Here is a 19,705-nt window from a genome sequence, read left to right as displayed (position 1 = left end):
TGGGCATGGGGTGGTTAAGTGATCTGCTGCTGGTCACACAGCTCATTAATTGACAGCTTAGTCTTCTGATTTCCTGTTCAGTACATGAGAAAGTGAGAATTTTAGGGAACCAGAAATGGGAAAGAATATCTCTATGTGGCTTGTGGAATAAGATAGTGGATCAATAATGATGTATGCATTGTTCCAAGGTTTACAGACAGCAACCCTGTAAGTTAGCCACTAGGACTATTAATATCTCCATTTTATGGGTGAGGAAAGTGAGGATTAAAGAATTTAACCCCTGGTTATAGAGCTTTTAGTATTGGAAGAAGGTTTTGAACCCTGGTTTTCCAGGCTCCAGGTCCAGCACTCAATCTTTTATGAGAGGAAGCTATTGTAGGCCTGGATAAATGTTTAGAGGTGGAAGACCAGATCAAGGAATAGGTGGTGATGAAAGTTGGAATGAAAGTAAGGTGTGCAAAGTCAGCAGCATTGATGATAACGGTGATGACAATGACAGAAGAATGACAACCAGTGTGTTCCCTCATTTTTATAGACCATTCGTAATTTGGGATCTGGGCGGTTTGGCCCAGTGTGCCCTCAGGTGGGAAATGTGTCCTTCCTGAACAATGGCTTCTGTTTCTTTGGTGATCTTTGCCCTCTAACTTGGTTGTTTTTTGTCCTTTGTGCAGTACTTGCAGATGAAATGGCCCCTCATCGATGTCCCATCAAGCACTACAGTGAAAGACACAAGGTCACCGTCCCCTGCACACTTGGTAAGTCCACAACTCCCCAAAGCACTTCAGACCCATATTTTCTATCTAATCCCTTCATTTCCTCTTTATGGACCCAATGAGAGGCAAAAAAGGGTATTTTATAGATGGGGAATTCAAAGTCCTAAATTACTGACCCTGAAAAGTTAAATCTTGGAAATATTTGTCATAGAGAGAGATATAAGCCCAGTGAGTTAAGGCAGAGCTGATCAAAGAGGAGGTCAGACAAGATGGGCAAGGGTCTTGAGTCCTCTTACCTGAGGTTTGGGTCAAGGAAATGAGTATGGTATGCTGGAGAAAAGAGGGCTCTCCAGAGACATGATAGTGGTCTTCAAGGATATGATAGGTTATTGTTTGGAGGAAGTCAGTCAACATTTATTAAGCACCTACTATGTGCCATGGAGGCAGTTAGGGCCTGAAGTCAGGAAGACCTGAGTTCAAATCTGGCTTCAGACACTAGCTGTGTGACCTTGGGCTTAACCTCTGTTTGCCTTAATTCACTGAAGAAGGAAATGGCAAAACACTCCAGTATCTTTGCCAAGAAAACCCCATGGACAGTGTTGGCATAGATGGTCCGCGGGGTTCGTGAAGAGTTGGATGAGATTGAATGACAACAAGGTGCTGAGTATTGGCTGTACAAATGAAGGCAAAAGGCAGCCCTTGCTCCCAAGGAGCTAGGGGAAGATAATCTGCCAACAACTGTGTGAAAACAAGATTTATGTTGGAGATCATCTCGGGGAAATAAGTATTAAGGTGTCAGAGTATTAAGATCAAAGGGAGCCTTCAGCTGAGGCTTGAGGGCAGCCAGGGAAGGTCGGAGGGGGAGAGAGTGCCAGGCAGTGGGGCCAGCCAGTGGAAATGCCCAGAGTCAGGAAGGATTCAGCTGCTTCTGTTGAACCCTTAGGACAGAACCAGGAGCAGCGGGTAGAAGCTGCAAGGAGAGAGATTGAGGCTCCATGTTGGGCAGGGGAAAAAGTCCTATTAGTTAGAGCTGCTCAGAAGTGGTTTGGTCTACGTCGGGAGGTAGTGACTTTCCTATGCATGGAAGTTTTCAGAGAATGTCTGACCAGCCATTCTTTGAGTGTGCTATAATGGGGATTCCTTTTGTGTATGGGTTGGACAAGATGTCTGCTGAGATTCCTTCCTATCTAAAATTCTATCATTCTGGGGCAGGAGGTTCTGTGTTCAAGTATTTGGAGGAATGGGTATTTGGGAAAAGGACTAGACTTTTTTTTCTATTTGACCCCCCAAATATAGAACTAAGAGGTCAGGGTGAAAAGTACAGAAAGGCAGATTTCAACTTGATGTAAGGACATCAGAGCTGTTCAAGCTGATCCCTCCTTGGCCCCTTGACATCAGTGTGTCTTTGAGCAATTCCCTAAATCTCTTGGCCTCTGTTTCCTCATGGGTCAAGTGAATGGTTTGGATGATGTGACTGAGGTCCATTCCAGCTCCACATAGCGAGAGTTTTTCTCCCTAACCAAAGAACAGAATAATGGTGTCCTGCTTAGCCTGGTAGAAGTTGGCATTGCTGAACCCAGGAGGCTGCGTCTCCCTCTCTTCAGAATGGAGAACAGGCTAAAATGCAGAATCAATGAGTAGAGCCCATCCCAGCCTATTCTGACTCTTCCTCTCCTGCCCCACTACTGGGGAGAAAAGAAAAGGAGCGGAAAGAGTCTTGATGGTCAAGAACCTTGGGCTAAATTTAATAAGATGAAATTTGATAGGGGTAAATGTAAAGCCTGGAATTACAACAATCACCCTTCAGCTGTTGCCCTCACTTCCCTGCCTCTCTTGTTTTCCTCATCCCTATGCTAACAGAGACTGAGCATGGGTATTAAAAAATAGCATACAGCTACCTCATAGAGAAATACTGTGGAAAGGGAGATAGAGGCCTGTGGCCTCAGCATCAGGAAGTCATGTCTGCCTCTTTGTGACCCCATTTGGGTTTGGGGTTTTGGGTTTGTTGTTGTTTTTTGGTTTTATTTTGCCTTTTTTTCCCCCCACAAAGATACTGGAGTGGTTTGCCATTTCCTTCTCCAGCCCATTTTACAGATGAGGAACTGAGGTAAACAGGAATAAGTGACTTGCCCAGGGTCACACATCTAAGTGTCTGAGGCTGGGGATTTAAACTCAGGAAGATGAGTCTTCCTAACTAGTGCACTATGGTACCACCTGCCCCCCCCCCACCAAGGGAGCTAGATCATACACTGGATAAAGTGCTGGTCTTGGAGGTGCAGGATCTCTTCTCCACCTTGAAGGATGAATAAAATTTAGATTGAGGTAATATAGTAGAGAGAGCTCTGGGCATGGGGTCAGCAATGCCTGGGTTCGAATCCAGCTTCTTCCTTACTAGCTGCATGCTGGGCTAGTCCCTTCAGCTCTGCTCCAATTCCCATATCACTAAAATGTAGGGGAAGGACTGGATGGTCTCCCCCGGCCTCGGTCTATGATCCTGTACAATGGCTCACACGTCACCAGCTCTGGTTCAGAGAACAGACCTCATTTTCCCCGTGTGAACCTAGGCTTAGGCCCAAGCAGAGCAAATGCAGAAATGGGATTCAGTGGTAAAGGACCGTTACTGGGGTTTGTCAGCCCCCCTGGCCATCACACGAGTGCCCTCTAGTGGTCTTGGACAGAAGCGTGGCGAATGGATTACAGGAGAAAGTCTTGAAGTTGGTGGCTCAGATTCTTAAGGGCCATTGGTTTTCAGAGATGGAAGCCATTAATGGCTAACGTAGCCAGGGAAGGCTTCATGGAGTAAGAGCTAGGACTTGGTGGGCCTTTCCTAATGAGGGTGGATGTATACAAAAGAAAGATGTGCGATTGTCAGCCCTCCCTAGTGGATCCACTGATGGGGAAGTGGTGGCCTATAGATGGTGAGAAATTCCCTGTTGTCCCATCCTGTAGAAAACACAGGTGAAGCAGCAAAGATTTCTTGTTTTTCCGTTATCCATCACCCCCAGCTGTGTTTTTCCCACCCTTAGACCAACACCCCCTCCCCCCCACTAGAAGAAAAATCAGCAAAATTTGGTGAAAGAGAAAATATTGGCGGTTAATTTAATCAGTAATCAATCAGCCAGCTTTTACTAAGTGCCGACCATGTCCCAGGGACCATACCAAGTAATAGAGGCACAAGGACAAGACAATTCTTGTTTCCGAGGAGCTTACATTCTATAGGAGAGACAAGTACATGTAAGTACAAGTAATGTATATACAAGTACAAGTACATCAAAAATTTAACGGGGTGGCTAGGTAGAACAGTGAATAGAGCACCTGCCCTGAAGTCAGGAGGACCTGAGTTCAAATCTGGCCTCAGGACACTTAACACTTACTAGCCGTGTGACCTTGGGCAAGTCCCTTAACCACAACTGCCCTCCAAAAAGCAAAAATAAAATAAATTTAAAGGGGCTAAATGTTGTTGTTCAGTCATGTCTGACTCTTGGTGACCCCATTTGGGGTTTTCTTGGCAGAGATGCTGGAGTGGTTTGCCATTTCCTTCTCCAGTTCATTTTCCAGATGAGGAAACTAAGGCAAGCAAGGTTAAGTGACTTGTCCAATGTCACAAAGCCAGTAAGTGTCTGAGGCCAGATTTGAACTCATGAAATTGAGTCTTTCTGACTCCAGATACAGGACTCAACCCACTTTGCCACCTAGCTTCCCTGGAGTCAAAAAGACCCGAGTCTAACTCTTACCTCAGGTACTTACTAGCTGTGAATCACTTAACCCTGTTTGCCTCAGTTTCCTCATCTGTAAAATGAACTGGAGAAAGAGATGGTGAATTACTTCAGTATCTTTGCCAAGAAAATTCTAAATGGGGTCACAAAAAGTTGGACACGACTGAATGACTACAGCAAAAATTTGGGAGGGAAGGCACTAGAAGGTGGGATCAGCAAAGACCTTGTAGAGAAAGCGGTCTTTATGCTGAGTTCTGAAGTAAAAGAGGAGCTCTGTTAGGTAGAAGTGAGCATTCCAGGCCTGTGCAAAATCACCGAGGTGGGAGATGAAGAGTCTTTTACACGAAATAAAGAGAAGGCCATATTGACTGGATTACACAGTGCAGAAGCCTGAAAGTACCAGATGGGATGAGACTATAAGGGCTTTAAAAGTAAGCAGAGAATTTTGTGTTTTACTTGAGAGGCAGTAGGGAAGTTGATGAAGGAGTAAAATGATCACATATGAGATTAAAAAGAATCCCTTTGGCAGTGGTGTATAAGATGGCCTGGGTTGGGAAATGAATCGAGGCCGAGGGACCAATGAGGACATTGCTGTAATCTGGGTTAGAGATGATAAAGGCCTCAGCTCACTTGGTAGCTATGTGAAGAGAGAGAATTGAGGCCAGAGATATTGGTGGGGAGATACAGCAAGCTATGGCAAATGGTTAGATCTTTGGGGTAAAAGAGAATATGAATTCTAAGATAAAGCTAAGGGTAAGAATGGGAATGACTGAAAGGAGGGCCATGCTTTCAACAGAAATAGGCAAGTTAGAAAGAGGCATGGGGGTAGGAGAAAAGATTATGAGTTCAGTTTTCAATATAATGAATTTAAGATATCTATGAGATTTTTTTTTTTTTTTGCAATTAGGGGTGGGAAGGAGAATAATGATTGAAAAAAAATGAAGTTTTTTTTTTTAAAGCTGTCTCCAGAATATTCACTTTGAATTGTCCACTAGTCAATTAATGATACAGGACTGAAATTCAGGGCAGAGACTGGGGCTGGTTATATAGATCTATGAGTCATCTGCAGAGACAAGAGGTGATGAGGCCACCGAGGGAGTATAGAGCAAGGCTGCAACGTGCAGCCTTAAAGCCACATGTGGCCCTCCAGGCCTTTTGACTGAATCCAGATTTGTTCTGTAAAATTTGGATTTGGTCAAAAGGCTTCACTTAAGGATTTAGAAGGCCATATGTGGCTTTAAGGTCTCAGGTTCCCTACCCCTGGCATAGAAGGCTCAGGACAGACTCTTTGGGGAATGACCACAGTTATAGGACATTGAAATTGATGTGCTTTCCAATGAGATTGAAAAGAAGCATTTAATTGAGTAGGAGAACCAAGAGAAAGTAGTGTCAGGAAAACCCAGAGGGGAGAGAATATCCAGCAGAAGGAGAGAAATGTCAAGTTTCAAATGAAGAGATAGGTTGAGAAGAATGAGGCCTGAGAAAATCCATTGGATCGGACCATTGAGAATTTAGGTAACTTTGGGGAAAGTAATTTCAGTTGAATGATGATGTTGGAAGCCATTTTGCAGGAGGCTGAAGAGTGAGAAGTAGCAAGTGTAGAAAAATTTTTTTCCTAGAAGTTGGAGTGAGAAAGGTAGGAAGGACATAGTATGCGAACTTGAAGGGATGGCAGGGTCTATAAAATCTCTTTAGAGCATTGGGAAATAGTTGGTTAGACATTTCTGAGGGCAGTAGATGAAAGGCTGAATATTAGAGTAAATGGACAGGACTGACTGAGTTTGCAGTCTGTTGACCAAGACAAGAGTTACTGAGATCAAGGGCATATGGAGAGGGGTTAGCCTTGATGGGGAGACATGTTCCTCTTTGTCAGAGATAAAGGGAAAGGAGAAGAGAGAAATCAAGAAGTTGTAAAATAAAGAGAAGGGGAGAAGGAGCTCATAGTGAATGCTCTCAGTTTTCTCAGTAAAGAGGAAAGGTGTTCAATGGAAAGGAATGAAAGGCTTAAGGAGAGAAGGCTTGGAATCGCTTTTGTGTCAAATTTGATAGGGAATCTGTAGAAAGAAATGAAAGGATTGCCTTGCTGTAGTGAGGGACCAGTTAAGGTTGGATGCCATGAATTGATCATGCTTCCAGTCAGCATGGCTATGTTACTTCCTCCAGTTTGCAGAGGAGACAGATAATGGGACTAATCCAGACTGGTAAGAGAAGGGTAGTGCTAGGATAAGGTGCCTAGGAAATAGAGGAAGTGTGGGTTGAATTGCTACATGAGGATTGAAAGGGAAGGAAAATGAAGGGAGAGCAGGAGTAATGTCCTGAGGACATGCAGAAGAGGGGACGGACTGGAGGTCTCCATGAGTGTGAACAATGAGTTTAGGAGGAGTGAAAGATAAGGAAAGAGAAGGCAATTGGAGATTATGGTAAGATTGGAGAAATGTCAGTTTTTGATTAAGGAAATGACACTCGTATGTGGAGGTGATCTCCTAGGTGGGTGGCTAGGTGACTCCATAGTTCACAGAGCACTGCACTTGGAATCAAGAAAGACTCATGTTCCTGAGTTCAAATCCAGCCTCACTTACGAGCTGTGTGATCCTGGAAAAGTCACTTAACCCTATTTGCCTCATTTTCCTTATTTGTCAAATGAACTAGAAATGGAAATGACAACTATTCCATTATCTTGCAAGAAAACCCTAAATGGGGTCACAAAAAGACTGAAATGATGGAACAGTATACTGGGTGTGACCATCCCTCTGTGTGGCTAAGGAGGAATAACAGAGCAAGTCATAAAATTTCAGGAGACCATGGAGTTGAGTGGGTAGGGAGGTTAGCATCAGTATGGATGCTAAAGTTATAGATCATTTTTTGGGAAGAAGGCACTATTGGGGGAGAGAAGAGGGATGAAGAAAGGCTTCATGTAGAGGGTGGCACAAAGGAAGCTAGGGATTAAGAGCCCTAAGAGATGGAGATAAAGTGGAAGAGGATTCCCGGTGTGGGGAACAGCATGTACAAAGGTTCGTAGGTGGGAGATGGAGTGTTGAGTGTGAGGAAGAGGAAGAAGAAGGGCAATTTGCCTCACCGTAAGAGTGAGTGAATGGGGAGTGATGGGTAATAAGGCTGAAAAGGTAGGTTAGGGCCAGATTATAAAAGCCCATAAACATGAGCCTGAGGAGAGAGGATTATTGAGGAGCAGGACCGGGACCCAACATCAAAGGAACCAAGAAGGTGAATGATTGGCCAGGACTAACAACAACCAACATTCATAAAGCACTGAAGATTTACAGAGTACTTTCTGTGTATCATTTCATTTGACGTATGTATCACGCCATGAGAGAGCTGCCTTTTTGCAGATGGGGAAACTGAGGCTAGATGAGGTTAAGCCACTTGACCATGGTCACTGAACCAGCAAGTGTCTGAAGCAGCTTTTGAACTCCTGTCTTTCTCATGTCAAGTCTACTATAGTACTTAGCTGCCCTGCCAGGACCTTGTTAAGTTTGTTGTCACTAGTGCCAAATCTAGTTTTTGAAACTCAGTAACACCTTTAGGGCCCTTCCCCTAATCTCCCTCAGGAGTGGGGCAGGACACCTCACTCTCATCCTGTGCCAAATCACAGAGAATTCATGGCACTGAGTCTGGAGCCATTCTCTCCCTCCCGCTTGGTCTCTCTGCCAAGGCTGGGTTTTATTGCCGTCTTCCCCCTTGAGTGAAACAAGGAAGCTGCCCTGGGTTTTGCATGAAAGGCACTCAGCTTTGCCAAGGGCCCAGAATTGGCTGAGATGAGGGCAGAGCTCTTGAGATTGTTGTTCCAGGCTGACGACCCTTCCATCCCCTCTCCCGGGTCTTCTCTATAACACAAGAACATTCACCCAAAATAATTCCAAAGGCCATTAAGTCAGCTACTCCTGCTTTTCCACACAATCTTCCCAGTCTCCTCCCCTGTCATCCTCCCTTAGGTCTTAATTTCTTTGTAAAGGGCATCCCTGAGTGTTCAACCTCAGGTCCTCCTGACTCCAGAGCCAATGCTCCATTCACTGGGCCACCTAGCCTTCCCAAAGCTCTAAATTCATCACCTGCCTGCCTTGGTGGAGGGAATCTCCTCATCAAGAACTCTATAACAGTTAAATCAAGGGGCCGTGTGTGTGTGTGTGTGTGTGTGTGTGTGTGTGTGTGTTAGGGTAAGGGAGCTGATCTACAACTATGGCTACAAAGACAAAAATGTAATTGTCCCTGTCCTTGAAGAGCTCATATTTTGTTGATTATATTTTTATATGTAACATAATTATTTCTATTTATATATTTATATTGTGGGACAGATAGGTGGCACAATGGGTAGAGTGCCAGTCAGGAGGAGCTGCGTTCAAATCTAGCTTAAGACACCAGCTGTGTGACCGTGGGAAAGTCACTTAACCCTATTTGCCTTAGTTTTCTCAAAAGAGTCATGAAAAGTCAGACATGACTGAAAGGCAACTGAACAACAGCTAAACAATTATAATATATAATGTTATCTATTTTACTAATTACTTAATTGGTAAATATTTTGTTTATGTGTTTACATTAATAATAAGCATTTACATAGCACTTTGGGATTTTTAAGGCACTTTACAAATATCTCATTTTATCTTCACTACTCCCTGGGAAGTAGGTACTATTTTTTTTCTTTCCATTTTTTTTGGAGGGCAATTGGAGTTAAGTGATTTGCCCAAGGTCACATGGCTAGTAAGTGTTAAGTCTCTGAGGTCGAATTTGAACGCAGGTCCTCCCGACTCCAGGGCCAGTGCTCTATTCACTGCACTACCCAGCCACCCCAGAAGTAGGTACTATTTTTATCCCCATTTTATAGATAAGGAAACTGAGACTGAGAAAGGTTAAGTGCTTGCAAAGGATCTCCCAGCTAGAAGAGTCTGGGGCAAGATTTGAACTCAGGTCTTCCTGACTCTAAGCCCAGAATTCTGCTCACCTAATACTACACCTTGATAATGTAGCACACACATAGTGTCACCTGGCTATCTCATGACTTCCTCTGAGTCTCAGACTAACCCTATGAGAATGGTTGTGATGAATATTATTATCCCCATTTTACAGACAAGGAACCTGAGGATGAGGAAGGTCAGATGATGTGTCTAGTCTAGGCATTCCTGAATCCACAGTCGTATTCTCTCTACTTATCTGGTGGATGCTTCCAGACAGCATTTGAAGCCCTGCCTAGATGAGGTGAAGAGACCCCCCCCCATTGGGGCTTTTGAATGATGATAACCTCAGGATTAATCTTTTAAACCCCTTGGAAATGGTTGGAATTCCTCTGTGTTGCTTGAGTGTTTCATTTTTTGTTTTACTTTTTTTCTATTTTTATTTTTGGAGGCAGTCAGGGGTAGGTGACTTGCCTAGGGTCATACAGCTAGTAAGTGTCTGAGGTCAAATTTGAACTCAGGTCCCTCCTAACTCCAGGTCCAGCACTCTATCCACTCACTATGCTACCTAGCTTCCCACTGTTTGATTTTGACAAATTGAAAGTGAGTTCACGTTTGTATTGCTCTTAAAGTAGTCCCTTCATATGTGTTATCTCATTTAATACCAGCTGTTCGACCCTGAGCACGTCATTTATCTGTTGTTTGCCTCAGTTTCCCCATCTGTAAAATGGGCATAATAAGAGTGCCTACTTCCCCAGGTTTCGTTGCAAGGACCAAACAAGACAATAATTTGTAAAGTGCTCAGCAGAGTGCCTAGCACTGTCTAAATGTTAGTTATTGTTATTTTGAAATATTACTGTCTTGACAATTTCCCCTGGGAAGTGGGTGTTCTTATCCCCATTTTATAGATGAGGTCACTGAGGCAGAAAGAAGCTACTTCCCAGGGACACACAGCTGAATTGCAGCCATACCTGACTTTAAGTCCAGTACTCTATTTACCACTAAACCTACTTTCTTAAATAAGTTTATTTTTACATGGGCATCCAGGATGTCCGAGTTGTAGGTGAAGGGTTGCATTGATTAAGAGGAAAATAGACCTGTTCAAGAACAGTTTCTGTTAGCTGTAATATCCACTACACAGAGCACAGGATGTTCTAGACTTCCCTTTGCTTACTTTCAAGACAATCTAAAGGGCTTTATTCAGCAGCATTACACCTGCCCAGCCCCCATTAAATGAGCTTAGCTTGCTGGGAAGTTGTCTTTTGTTCAGAAATGTTGTCTCTCCAAACCTTGCCCCTCTGGGGGACTTTCTTGGTAGGACAAAGGACAGTTCCTTACCTGGCCTATGACTGGGGCTCTTCTTCCAAGAGCTGCTTAGTACCTAGTAGGAGATGGGTGGGTTTCAGTGACTGGGGTAGCCCCCACAATAATTGATGTACTTCCCTCTTGAGGTGGTTGTACACATTTTGTAGCCATTAATAGTGCCGTAGAAATGGGAGCTGGTTTTGAGAGGCATCATGGTAAGTGCAGGACTGGTTGACGAGAGACCTTGGGTTCCAGTCCTACCCCAGATATTTATGGTCTGAATGTGACCCTGGACAAGTCACTTAACCTCTTGCTGACAGACAATCTGTGAAATTGGGATGATAATAATATTTGCCTCCCAGGGTTGTTGGGGATGTATGGGGCGGCAACATGGTAGATAGAATGCTGGGACTAGAAACAGGAAAACTCCTCTTCCTGAGTGCAAATCTGGCTTCAGACATTTACTAGCTGTGTGACCGTAGACAAGTCACTTAACCCTGTTTTCCTCAGTTTCCTCATCTGTAAAATAAACTGGAGAAAGAAATGGCAAACCATTCTGGTATCTTGGCCAAGAAAACCCCAAATGGGGTCAAGAAGAGTTGGACAATGTTGGAAAAAATGAGTGAAGAACAATAATAATATCTAGCAGTTATATAACAATTTAAGCTTTTCGAGGCACGTTGCAAATATTGCCTCTTTTGATCCTCACAATAACCCAGTGAAAAGGCAGGTGCTATTGTCATCCCCATGTTACACCTGAGGAAACAAAAGCAGTCAGAGGTTAAGTGACTTGCCCAAGGACACACAGCTAAGTGTCTGAGGCTAGATTTGAACTCAGGAAACTCTTCTCCAAGTCCAGCACTCTTGTAACCCACAGCTGCCAGTAGCTGCTAGCCCATGCAGGGCATACTTTCCAAACCACAGCTGAACTGTCCTGTTAACCATCTATTCTAATCCAGCTCCATTTCTTCCCTTGTTAGTGTCTCTGTTTATGCGTGCATTAGAATCCCCTTCAGGACAATCTGCTTGTGTGATGTGAGTTCGGGACCCCCATGTGACTGCTTCCCAGCTGAATCCTTCTTCTCCCTATCTGTCCTGGGCTGGTTCAGCTGAATCAGCATGGTACTGGGCATTGTTCCTATTTTATGGATAAGTATTAGGTCATCTTCCTTATCATCTTCTTCTTCACCATCATAGCTAGCAATTATACAGGTCCTACTATGCGTTGGGCACTGTGCTAATCACTTTTACAAATATTATCTCATTTGATCCTCACAACCCTGAGTGTAGGTGCCATTTGAGGGAACAGAATCTGAGAGAGTTTGAGTGACTTGCCCAGAATCACACAACTGTTAACAATCCAAGGCTAAATTTGAACTCGGGTCTTCTTTACTCGAAACTCTTTGCTCTGTCCACTGAGCTGCCTCAGAGAGTCACTAATGCTTTCCTGCAACAAGCAATTGACTGCCAAGGTCACTCACTTGTGCTGTGGCATCCTCAGGCTATCCAGAATAATGGATCTAGGAAGACTCCATTTGTTGTCCTTGATCAAGAAGGCTGATTTTGTTTGGCATGTTCTTGGCAACTCCACCTTGAAACCAGGCTTGTGCAAATTGGGCATGTTGATGTTTCTAATGCAGTAATTACAGAGAGTCATAGAAACTTAGCTTGAGAGCTTGAAGGAATCCCAGGGGCCATATAGTCCAACCCCACTACCCTTATTTTGCCGATGAGGAAATTGGCCTGAAGTCATCTATCTAATGAGTAATAAGGCTGGGCTATGAACCCAAATCCCACATTCTTTCCATAGTACCCCACTGCCTCCCCCAGTTCCTAATTACTTTTAGATTGTCTTTTCAGTTAAGCCATAGCATTGGTTAATTTAAGTAACCTTTAAGGAACAAAATATCCTGCTAAGTCTGGTTGGCCCTATCCGAATGGTATTTGAGAAAGCTTTTCCATCATTTTCTTCTTTGGAGGTTAGCAGAATGCCTGTTGACCCAATAGACCTGTCACTGTCTCTAGGGTGCTGTTTCAGCCATGATATGTGACTGGAGACACATCAGCTCACCTCTTACTCCTGGTTTGTTTTTTTCAGTGTGATGAGGGCGTTAAACCAGACAATTTCTTCTAGCCGGCATCAAAATTCTAGAATTTCAAGTGGCAAATGCCCTAGACCGTCTACTTTCCTCAGGCATGTTGCAAGAAGCAAGCCCCACTCCCCAGGATAGTCTGAGAGTTATTTTGACAGCTCGTGCTGAGCTAGCTGTCTTTGGCGTTGGCAGGGGTGTTATCAGTGGATTTGTGTGTTTTCTTGGCCTGGGTTGGGGTGTGGTCTTCTTCATTAGTGCCTCTGTTTGGCTTTTTAAGCCCTTTATGACCTGTCCCCAACCTATCTTTCTACCCTTATTATATATCACTCCCTTTCCTATAATTCTCTGACCCACCCAAAGTTGCAGTTTTGCTGTTCCACAGATGAACTTGATCTTCTGTCTCCTTGCTTTTTGTATTCACTGATTGCCATTCCTAGAATTCACTGGCTCCTCACCTCCACAGAATTCTTAGAATCCCTTGTTCCCTTCAAAACTCCTCAAACACCACTTGAACATCAGTTTTCTTCCTGGAGTGAGGCTGAAAGCTTTGCACATCTCTGCCTCACTTAAATCCAATTCATTTGCAAGTCAGCATCACCCTCCTGATGTCATTGGTCCTTTTTGGGGATGGAGGACAAACAAGAACAGCTGCTCATGCTCCCCTCCCATTTATCATGTGTAAAGTTTGTGTAGGCCTAAGTATGTGGCTAGAGTGCAGGGCTTGGAGTCAGGAAGACCTGAGATCAAATCTAATCTCAGATACTTACTAGCTGTGTGACCCTGGGCAAATCACTTCATCTCTCTCAGACTCAATTTCCTTAATAGTAAAATGGGGATAATAACAGTATACCTTACAGGGTTATTTTTTGGGGGGGATGGGGTACATAAATGAGATATACTATATAAGTATTAGCTTACATACTATATGTAAGTGATATTTAGCTTATATACTATATAAGCATGCACTATATATAGCTTATATACAAGTATTAGCTTACATACTATATAGAGATTATTTTTAACAATAAAACAGAATGGTCCCTCCGAACAGTAAGCCTGTCCACACTAGAGATAGTGGGGCAGTGGCCACAAGAGTGTCTCATACAGATGTGGTTATTGTTGAAGGATTCCTATATAGAGGAATGAGTGTTGAGCCAGAAGACCTTGAAGGGATGTTCAAATCCAAGAGTTTATGATGCTTCTTCATCCTCAACCCCAGCAGGGAGAGTTCTGGGCCCTGGATTTTAGGACATTGATACACGGAGGAGGGCAGCCTCCATGTCCCATGAGCATTGACCAAAGAATAGAAAAGAAGATTTGGTGGGACATAATTGCATCTTCAAGTATTTGAAGAACTTTTACTCAAAGGGATTAGACTTGTCCTGTTCATCCCCAGAAGGCCAAAGCAGGGGCAAGTTTAGGCATAGTATCATGCACCATTCCCTAACTGTTTAGAGTTGTCCATTAATAGATTGGGCCACTCTCCTTAGCGATGGGGTCTCCCTCCCTGAGGTCTTCAAAGCAGAGGTCTAGGGTTAATGGAGGTCCTTTTCTAGATATGGGTTGGACTAAATGACCCCTGGAGGTTTTATAATTCTTGAGATTCCATCCTAGCTCAAGCTAAAAGGGACTTTATAGATGGGGCAGTCCCTTACATAGGATACATTGGTCACAAATAGAAGTCATTTTTTAAAAAATCACCCACATCAACACATGTAATATAATAAATACTCAAGTGACATGGTGTGACAAATAGTTCCTCTCCATGGCATTTGTCTTTCCTGGAAATTCTGTAGACAGGATGTTGCTGTCTAAGTGTTCCATGTAAATTAGCGTTTAGAAATGTTGTGTAATTTGTAATGGTTTAACCATCAGCCAGTAGCCTGGGAAGGTGAACAGTGGGGTAAGAGACATATTGAATACTGATCTTAAACAAGTAGTTAAGAGGATTAGCTGGAAAAGGGTAGTAGCTTCTGCCGAGAGACACTTGGGTGGTATGTGGTTAAGGTGCTGGGCCTGGGCTCTGGTGATTTGAGCTCAAATCTGGCCTCAGACATTTACTAGCTGTATGGTCCTGAGCAAATCACTTAGCCTCTTTCTGCCTCAGTTTCCCCAACTGGGTATAATAGCACCTATGTTGCAGGGTTACTATGGATCACATGACATACTATTTGCAAAGCAGAGTGCCTGGCACATAGTAGGTGCTTAAAAAGGCTTGTTCCTTTTCCTTTACCCATTTCCAAAGAAATGACTGGAGACTCCCGCTGTTCAGGTTATCTTGAGCCCTTTCAGGAATGTCTGCCCTGAACTCAAAGGTGAGACCTGAAGAACCAGAGACAAGCAAGACTTTGCTTGCTCTGGGATGAAGGGATTTTAGAGCCAGAGCTCTGGCTTGGGCTGAAGGGCAGAAACAGGATGGAGCTAGGAAAAAGACTTCTCCAGGAATCAGACAGAAAGGAGGCTTACCAGGGAAGGAAACATGAATCTCACAACAACCTCGGGAGGCAGGTGCTAGTATTATCCCTGTTTTACAGTTGAGGAAACTAAGGCAAGCAGAGGGCAAGTGACTTGCCCAGGGTCACACAGCTAGTCAGCGTCTAAGGCAGGATGAACTTTGATCTTACTGACTTGCAAGTCCAGCATCATCCACTGCATCCCCTAGCTTCTTCAGCCACCAGTACATAAATGAATGAATGGAGAATGATTGAAGGATGGATGGAGGATATGATAAAAATAAAATTACGAAGGGGAACAAAGTGTAGCAAAACAATCCCAACCTATTCAAGGCAGGAGGGGAATGAATTGTCTCTTCTTGGCTCCTTGGCCAAGGTCTCTCCTTATAATTATTTAACATTCAGTTATCTGAATTCAGATGTCCTATGGATCCTTTGTTTTTACCTTCTACCCGATGTGTCTAACTCTTCCAACTCTACGCCAGTGACCCTATGACCCAGCTACATCATAAGCTCCTTGAGAGCAGAGATCACAGCTTATCCAGTCTGATAATTGTCCTCCGAGCCTCAAATGTGTTAGGCAGGCACTTAAACCCTTATTGAGTTTTCTGACAGTACCTTGGACTAACTGGTCTTTGTCACCATCTAGTGGAGACGGAAATCCCTACAGTCAACCACTTCTGGACTGCTAGATTCCTAAAGTTCTGGAAGGGGCATCAAGTCAAATTTTTTTGTCATTTGAAAATCACCCTAAAGGGACTCATTGCTTTTTTTCTTCCACCAAATCTTCCAGGTCACTTTCATAGTGGATGAATCGGTCCCTGATTCATCTTTTAGATGAGAGGAGACATGGGACTGGGCAAGAACTCAGCTGCGGCTTTGCATGTTGGCTGTCTTGGCTCTGTGACTCTAGGCACACATCACTTCATCTCTTAAGACCACACTGTCCTTCTTCCATTCTATCCCTCCACTCACTCAGCTGGCCCCAGGCCAGTCAGCACACCCTTAGTCAATCATTCATCAGTTCCCTTTGCTTACACTGTACAAACAACCCCCAGGACAACACGTCTGAGGTTCAGGTTTCTCCTTACGATAGTTCCCCTTTCAGCCCAGTTTCAGGAAGACCTGACACATTCTTTTCTTTGTAAATATAATGAGTTCCCCTCCCTGCTTTCTTGGCGTGGGAAGCAGATTATGGGTGTGGAGTCTCCAGTGGGATCCTTGAGGACTCAGTGGAGCTGCTGAGTGATTCTACTAAACCCTTCCTTTGTTCCTTTCTCCTTCATTCTTTGTTACAAGTGATGGCTCACTATAAGGTGGGAGGTGTATCTTTGCAAATGGAGAAGCTGGAAAAACAAAAAAAGCAATAAATGTATTTTAAATTATATTAATAGCTAACATTTATAGAGCACTTTACTGTGTGTCCGGCTCTGTACAAATATTATTTTATCATCACAGTGACCTGGGAGGTGGGTGCCATTAGTATTCCCTTTTTTCAGGTGAGGAAACTGAGGCAGGAAGATTAAGGAATGTGCCCAGGGTCACAGTTAGTATCTGAGGCCAGATTTAATTAAACCTACATCTTCCTAATTCCAGGTCCCTTAATCTAGTTGCTGTGCCATACAAGTCTTTCCAGAAAAGAGTATCTTAAAACACAATGCCATATAAGGTAAAATCCTGACTCTGGAACTATACTAACAGACATCTAACATCCGTCCTCAAAGAATGTAAATTAAGCTCTATGAGGGCAGAAAGTGTCCCTCATTTTTATTTTTGTAATCCAGCACCTAGGACAGTTCCTTGGACAAACAAAAATTCTTATTCATTTCATCAATACTGGTTACATACCAGACACTGTGCTAGGCACTGAGGATAGAGAAAGACAAAAATGAAGCAGTCCATTAGAATATTGTGTCTGGAATCCAATCCAGCCCTTTACTGCCTTCCACTGACCCTAGGCAAGTCACCTACCTCACAGGTTTGTTGTGAGGATCAAATTAGATAATATTTGTAAAGGGCTTAGTACAATCCCTGGCACATTTGTTTAGTCATGTCTGACTCTCTGTGACTCCATTGGGGTTCTCTTGGAAGAGATCCAGTTAATTTTACAGATGAGGAAACTGAGGCAAACAAGATGAAGTGACTTGCCCAGGGTCACACAGCTAGGAAGTATTTGAGGCCAGATTTGAATTCAGGAAGATGAGTCTTCCGGACTCCAGGTCCAGCACCACTGAACCACCTAGTTGCCCACTTAACACATAGTAGGTGCTTAATAAATGCTTTTTGATTGATTGATTGATTGATTGATTGATTGGGTATACAGACAAGTAAACACAAGATCTATACAAAATAATGCTTCCTTGGTGGAGATCAGACAAGGAAGGAAGGAAAGGAGCCTTCATTAAGTACCTACTGTGTGTCAGGCTTTGTGCTGAGTGCTTTATAAATATGATTTCTATTCTGAGGGTAGGTGCTATTATTATTTCCATTTTATAAATAAATAAGCTGAGACAGGCAGAAATTAAATGACTTGCCTAGGGTCATATGATTAGTAAGTGTCTAAGGCTGGATTCAAATTCAGGTCTTCCTGACTCCAGGCCCAGGCAATCTATCTAATGAGCCACCTCGCTGCCCTGTGTCACAGGTGGCATTTAATCTAAGGCTTAAAGGTATCTAGAGATTCCTCAAAGCATAGGCGAAGACAGGAAATGTTCCAAAGCATTACAGACACACAGCCAATACAAAACCCTGGAGGTAGGAGGCAGAATTTCTTATACAGGGAAGAACAGATGGACCAGTTAAATTAAAGCATTCTATGTTATCTCGAGTCAGTTTAGAAAGATAACTGTGAGGGACTTTCAATGCCAAAGAGAATTGGGTTTTTATCTTAGCACTGGCAAGCCATTGGATGTTCTGGAGTAGGGGAGCAGCTTGGTTAGATGCCTTCTTTTGGAATGTCAGGTAGGTATGTGGTGGAAAGATGAATGAGAATCAGAAGGAAAGAAGATGCATTGGTTTTACTTTCTTAAAGTTTACTTTTTTTTTTCTCTTTTTTGGAGGGGGGAGGGAAGGGCAATCGGGGTTAAGTGACTTGTCCAAGGTCACACAGCTAGTAAGTGTTAAGTGTCTAAGGCCGGATTTGAGCTCAGGTCCTCCTGATTCCAGGGCCAATGCTCTATTCACTGCACCGCCTAGCCGCCCCCAGTTTACATATATTTTTAAAAATTATCTTATTGTTATCTTTTGCTTTTCCATTCCTTACATTTTCCAATGTAACCTTTCCCCCTTCCTCTCCCTTATAACCAAGAATTTTTAAAAGAGAAAAAACCAGCTCAGTGAAACTAACCAACCAACATAATGAAAAATTCTAACATGTATACAGTGTCCCATTGTCTTCCACCTCTTTAAAGAAGAGAGAAGTTTCTGTCTTTTCTTATTACTTTATTGGGACCAAGCTTAGACATGTACTTTTATTTTTTCCATCAAATGCTAAATAATTTGGAGTTTGTGGTTAAATGCATGGTTTTCTTTGTATTTTATTTGTTTACTCAAATGTTTGGGGTTTTAACGGCTATCATGTTTATAATAAGGAATTAGTTTGAAAAATTACTGTGATTTAAGAAACGACAGTTAAAAAATCATCTGAAGATTTATATAAACTGATTCAGGATACCAGAAATAAGCAGAACCATTAGAATAATATAACTGATTGATAAACATTTCTTAGGCACTTTGCCAGGCACTGTGCTAAGTGCCAGGGAAACAAAAGGAGGCAAAAGCCAGTCCTTTACCCTCGAGAAGCTGACGATAATGTTAGTGGAATGATGCCTAAAAGGAAGCTGATATATGAGCAATTGGAAAACTAATAGGAAGATGAAGAATAGATGACAGAAATCTCCTTCTCTCAGGAGTGAGGCAGAACATAGAGAGGGAGAAGGGGAATGTGAATGGGGGCGACAGGACATCTTGTTGTTGAGTTGTTTCAGTTGGGTCCGACTCTCTGTGACCCCACTTGGGGTCTTCTTGGCAGAGATACTGGAGGGGTTTGACATTTCCTTCTTCAACTCATTTACAGATAAGGAAACTGAGGCAAACAGGTTGAAGTGTGTTTTGTGAAGCCTTGCCTTGTGATTCTTGGCCACAGCCCATGGAGTGGCTGGAGGAGCTAACATTACAGTTTCTAGCTCCTTTCCTTTCCATCTCTTGCCCCCACCCCAAATGGATACTCAATAAGTCTGAGAGTCTGCGTGCGAAGTTCTGTATGTCCTCTGACTGTTCCACTTCTGTAAATTTTATCTCCCTAACAAGATTGGAAGCTCTTAGGCTTCGTTTTCTTTCCCTTCTGGATCTCTTCCACCCACCCCCATGGCTCTTGGCACAATGCTGGCTGGTGGGCTGGTTGGATGGTGGAGAACCTTGGGCCAAAGGGCCATTCCTTTTCCTACTAGAATGAAGCCAATGTGAGCTCTCCCAGCTTAGAGTATTATATTCTTGGTTTGGTGTTACTGGTGCTTAACCCAG

At 43.3% G+C, this 19,705-nt stretch overlaps 1 protein-coding gene across 2 annotated transcripts in view; it reads left to right on the top strand.

Annotated features, from left to right (window-relative positions):
* Positions 1–19,705, top strand: part of TCF7L1 (transcription factor 7 like 1) — a 231,011-nt gene that overhangs the window by 199,063 nt on the left and 12,243 nt on the right. For both annotated transcript variants that reach the window (XM_069065767.1, XM_069065763.1), the window contains exon 4: positions 672–755. In XM_069065767.1, coding sequence (XP_068921868.1) covers positions 672–755 — 84 coding nt within the window. The remainder of the gene's footprint in view (positions 1–671; positions 756–19,705) is intronic.

This window comes from Petaurus breviceps, unplaced genomic scaffold (genome assembly GCF_028583685.1).
Source record: "Petaurus breviceps papuanus isolate PSGF00001 unplaced genomic scaffold, PetGlider_PUasm1.0 139, whole genome shotgun sequence".
Classification (NCBI taxonomy): domain Eukaryota; kingdom Metazoa; phylum Chordata; class Mammalia; order Diprotodontia; family Petauridae; genus Petaurus; species Petaurus breviceps.
The sequence above is the reverse complement of the archived record's forward strand: the minus strand, read 5'-3'. Positions and strand labels throughout refer to the sequence as shown.